The 4,806-nt window shown below is 34.6% G+C and overlaps 1 protein-coding gene across 1 annotated transcript; it reads left to right on the forward strand.

The window, feature by feature from the left end:
• Positions 1-1,088: 1,088 nt before the first annotated feature.
• On the forward strand, positions 1,089-4,506 carry LOC107422839 (uncharacterized). The gene is made up of 6 exons (XM_016032349.4): positions 1,089-1,704; positions 2,457-2,619; positions 2,991-3,167; positions 3,280-3,363; positions 3,667-3,748; positions 3,858-4,506. Exons 1-6 carry the CDS (start codon positions 1,313-1,315, stop codon positions 4,289-4,291), a joined length of 1,332 nt encoding a protein of 443 aa, XP_015887835.1. The 5' UTR covers positions 1,089-1,312; the 3' UTR covers positions 4,292-4,506.
• Positions 4,507-4,806: the final 300 nt, after the last annotated feature.

The following is a 4,806-nucleotide window of genomic DNA, read 5'->3' on the forward strand; positions in this document are numbered from 1 at the left end:
CCTATCAGTATCAAATATGTCCACAAATATTTTTTACACCCTTATCAATGTCGTACATGAAATATAGAGAAATGTTGACAACATGGATATTTGTATCCGTGTGGTCCGGAACAGCCTATCCATTTCCAATATTTGGATTGTAATAGAAAATTGTAGATGGTAGATAACAAAGCAACCACTTTCCGGTTATTTATAAAAAGCAAAGGCTAAACAACTACATAAATTTTGAACAAGTTTTTAGCTTTTTAGAAAACAAAAAGCTCTTTTCATTATATATATATATATATATATATGTATATATATGTAATCATGTTTAAATAAAATTTTTAATATAAAAATCAATATGAGATTTTTTATTAATTTTTAATATCTATTAAAATTTGAGATTAAAATTTATATTTTTTAATGTTAAAAAATTAATTTTAAATTTAATTACGGTTTAAATTTTAACATTTTATCTAACAAAATAATTATAAAATATAAAATTTAATATAATAAAATAAAATAAAACTTATTTGAGTGTAACGTTTATATATATATATATATATTCAAATTTATGGAGAGCCTTTTCCATGATATTTTGTTAAACAAACAGTAGTTTCTCTAAATTTTATACAACTTCTTTTTGAAATTAGAGTAGAACCATGATCATTAACCAGAATCAAAATTACACGAATCAGCTTGGAGGTACACAAATATCTTGACCGATTGGATTTTCGATAAAGATTTTTACATTATGTTTATTCCAAGTGTCAAAATATGATTTGATAAGATCATTAATGTTCAAATTACTTATCCTTTGCCGAAGAAATAAATATCTTCCAAATTGTTAAATTGTTTTATTACTTCCAAACAAAAATTCCAAAAAAAAACTTTTATCCAAAAATTTTCATGTGTCTATTTAGCGACTTCCACATATCCCCAATTCGCCCACCGCTGCGCGTGTTTCGCACCTCCTAACATATTCCACCACGTTGCTTTAAACTCACGGGTTTTAATCCATTCAACCCTTATCAACGACCAACAATCTGCCACGTCATGATACCGTACTGTAGACATAAAAGCGCCTAATTTCTCCTACTTTCTCTCTCTAAAAAAGTGAAAAAAAAAAAAAAAAAAAACTCCATTTCTCTTCCTCTCTCTCCAAAAATCCTCTTTTGGATCCCTTTCAGAGAGGAAGAGAAAAAATCGATGATGTAGTTCTAAATTACTTGGAGGAAATTAGGTGGGAAAAAAAATAAAGGTTACATTTTCTCTGGAAAAATATTTTATCTTCGGAAAATTTATTTAGGTCTGGAAAAAAAAAATAAAAATGGAGGAATCGTTCTTCGATCTCGTGGAGTTTCTGAAGAAGCCTTCGATTACCGAAACATTCGTCGACATTTTGCTATGTGCAGTTCCGATTTGGCTCGCTGTTATGATCGGCTTGGTAATCGGATGGTCTTGGAGGCCCCGTTGGACTGGGCTTGTATTCCTTGGTCTCCGAAGTAAGTTTCGATTCCTGTGGACGGCTCCGCCGGGATTCGGTGCTCGGCGGCTCTGGTTGGCTTTCACGGCTCTCTCTGCTTTCTCCGTTTGCCGCACGATTTGGTCTAATTTCAAAGGAAAGGGTAAAGGATCGCCGCCAACGGTTCCCGACGCGGCGGTTACTGCTGCGGCGGACGTTTCTAGGAATTCGTCGGAGAATGTTGTGGATGCTGTTGGGTGAGTATTTCTGAACATTTCGTTGAAATATTGCATTTTTTTAATTATTTTTTTTCACTTGAATATGTTGGAATTGTAGTGGTTATGTTTTCTGAGGCTGTATTTGGATGTAGTGCGCTTATGAGCATTTAGATTTTAAGGTTTTAGGTTATGGTGACAATTTGTTTTGATTATGTGCGATTAAGATAGCAACCACAGTTTTGATGTTAGATAGTGTATTATATACCAGTCAAATTTAGTATATACCCTTTGTGCCATAAAGCTGTCTTTTTTACAGTGTGAAGTTGGGAATCATATTGATTGGAATGAAATGAAGTTGCCTTTTTGAGAGTGTAGAAGCAGGAGACTTGTTGGCTATGAAGTAGTGTGAGAGATTTAATTTGTTTCTGGTTTCAATGAAGGTATCTAAAATGTATGTAGTTTCATGAATGCGGTCAGACGATTACAAATTGTAGAGCAGTTGGACTGTTTCATTGTAATTATGCGTTCTATTCCACCTTTTTTCTAGCATTAGGGTTTAATGTCTTTTGTGTCATATTGGGTCTTCTGAAAAAGAATGATTTATTCTTGTAGAGTAGAAGTTGAAGGTGGAATCCCTTTTGGCTGTATAGATGTTTTTGAAAACTTCCTAGTAGTTGTGGCAATTATTGCTGTATAATTTTACTCTGACAGCATGAACTTTGGTGTACTTTTATTATTGTCATATCTTTTTTGGCAATAATTGTTTTATGTTTGACTCCACTGTCTCACAGAACCAATGATAAAGCTGTGGGGAGAGAGAAAGATGCTGTCACTGAGAATGATTTAGAACACCTATTGCATTTGCTTGAGGGGAATGGAGAAATGGAATGGCAATGTTTTATGGACAAGTCTACTCCAAATATGGCATACCAAGCATGGCGTCATGAGCCCGAGGTAATTTTCCAAACTTTACTCTTACAAGTATTTTTGGCAATAACTGTCTTATCCCTCAAAAGTTCTTGCTATGTTTTCCTTGTACATCTATGTTCTTTGTACATGAGTTTGTTTGTAACAAATATTGATTGCGGATAGATATATTTTATTTTTGCTTTTCCACGTTTTTTCATACCATGCTGCTAGGCAGTCAGCTACCTTGCATGCTGTAGCCGGCTGTACTTCCATTCTTTAGCCTTTTTCTTTTTGTTAGTACTTGTATAAATGACCATACTGGCAGATACTTTACTGTTAAACCCCTTTTTCCCTTTCCCATTGTTGTAACCTTGATGTTTCTATGTTTTAGTACCTGATGTGGTTTTGCTTATCAGACAGGGCCCACAGTTTACCGCAGTAGAACTGTATTTGAGGATGCAACTCCAGAGCTGGTGAGAGATTTCTTTTGGGATGACGAGTTTCGACCTAAATGGGATCCCATGCTTGCATATTTTAAGATATTGGAGGAATGCCCTCATACAGGGACAATGATAGTTCATTGGATTAAAAAGGTCTGTGGAACCGAGTATTTACAGAATTGTATGCTTTGATTCCTTGTTTCTGCTGTATTACTTTCTAATTTGGACTTTAAAGGTTCTGATCAATCCCTCTTCCTTTATGCAGTTCCCTTTTTTCTGCAGTGATCGAGAATATATTATCGGCCGAAGAATATGGGAGGCTGAGAAATCTTATTATTGTGTGACTAAGGTATGATTGGGCACCTGTCTGTTGGTTTTACTGTATCTTTTAGTCTTAGGTTGCTTATTTTTATTCCTAGTGGAAGAAAATTATGCATTAAACCCTTCACTTTAGAGAGGCTGAGAAAGACAAGTGCATTGAGCAAAGCCTATTTTACAATACTCAGATATCCTATCTGTTTCCATGATCTATTTTTTATCGTAGTGGTTGGTTATTGATTTCACTTCTATTACGCCATATTAATTTAAGTTGTATACTGTTCCTCAGTGTTAACAGCATTTCTATCTAACTTAAAGGGCTGGAATATTGCAGGGTGTGCCATATCCAGGGTTGCCCAAGCGTGACAAGCCTAGACGTGTAGAACTTTATTTCTCGAGCTGGATTATCAAAGCAGGTAAGGAATTGTGTTCATGTTATTATATCTTTACAACAATTGTTTGACGCCCTTTGGTGAGAGTTCATTGCTGTGTTTTTAACATTGATGAATTTTGCAATGAATGCAGTGGAGTCTCGTAAAGGAGATGGACAATTGACTGCTTGTGAGGTTACCCTTTTACATTATGAAGACATGGGGATTCCCAAAGATGTAGCAAAGTTGGGAGTTCGTCATGGGATGTGGGGTGCTGTGAAGAAATTACACTCTGGTATGAGAGCATACCAAAATGCTAGGAAATCAGAGGCTTCGTTATCTCGAAGTGCACTGATGGCCAGAATCACAACGAAGATACCCGCTGGAAATATGGATCCTCTGGAGCCAGCGTTTGGTGAAGAAGATGTAGGCAAAGCAGCCTTGCACAATAAGAAACGGAAAGATAATGGAATCGATTGGAAGTGGTTAGTTTTAGGTGGAACTGTGGCTCTGGTTTGTGGGCTTCAGACAGGTGCAATAGGGAAAGCCCTTTTACTTGGAGCAGGGCAAAGAATCGCACGGAGGTGAGGGTTATTCTAGTGGAGTCCAGACCATTTGCATCTCTATATTGCTTCTTCTGCGTTCATGGAAATTTTTATTTGCATGTTGACGAAGTATTATTATTGAGATTAATTAATTATATGGTTAAATTTTTGGAATTGAATTAAGAGTACTCTCACTTACTGAGTATGGTGGGATACTGGCTAAAATTTTTCATATTAAATATAATTGTACTTCGTGTATATATATATATATATATATATATTTTTTTTTTTTTAATTCAAAATTTTTATTTATTATATAAAACGTTTGGTTTTTTAAAAGATCAAAATTTTAAGAGCATCTTCAATATGCATGAAGATGCTCTTATGTGTATATTGCTTCTGAGAAATAAAATAATGAGCGGGTTTAAGATCAAAGTAATAGAGACTCAAGCTAAGCTCTGTTGGGTTATTTATTGTTGATTTCATTTAACAATGATTATACAATTGCTAATGTAACAAGAAAAAATGTTTGTTTTTGGAAAAAAAAAATAAAAAAAA

The sequence above is a fragment of the Ziziphus jujuba genome, chromosome 3, assembly GCF_031755915.1.
Source record: "Ziziphus jujuba cultivar Dongzao chromosome 3, ASM3175591v1".
In the NCBI taxonomy this organism is placed as follows: Eukaryota; Viridiplantae; Streptophyta; class Magnoliopsida; order Rosales; family Rhamnaceae; genus Ziziphus; species Ziziphus jujuba.

Bases quoted from the DNA above. Each gene is read 5' to 3' on its own strand.
- LOC107422839 (XM_016032349.4), top strand. From the start codon at position 1,313: ATGGAGGAATCGTTCTTCGATCTCGTGGAGTTTCTGAAGAAGCCTTCG. The intron at 3,364-3,666 runs GTATGATTGGGC...GGAATATTGCAG, and splicing joins CTTATTATTGTGTGACTAAG to GGTGTGCCATATCCAGGGTT. The intron at 3,749-3,857 runs GTAAGGAATTGT...CAATGAATGCAG, and splicing joins GAGCTGGATTATCAAAGCAG to TGGAGTCTCGTAAAGGAGAT.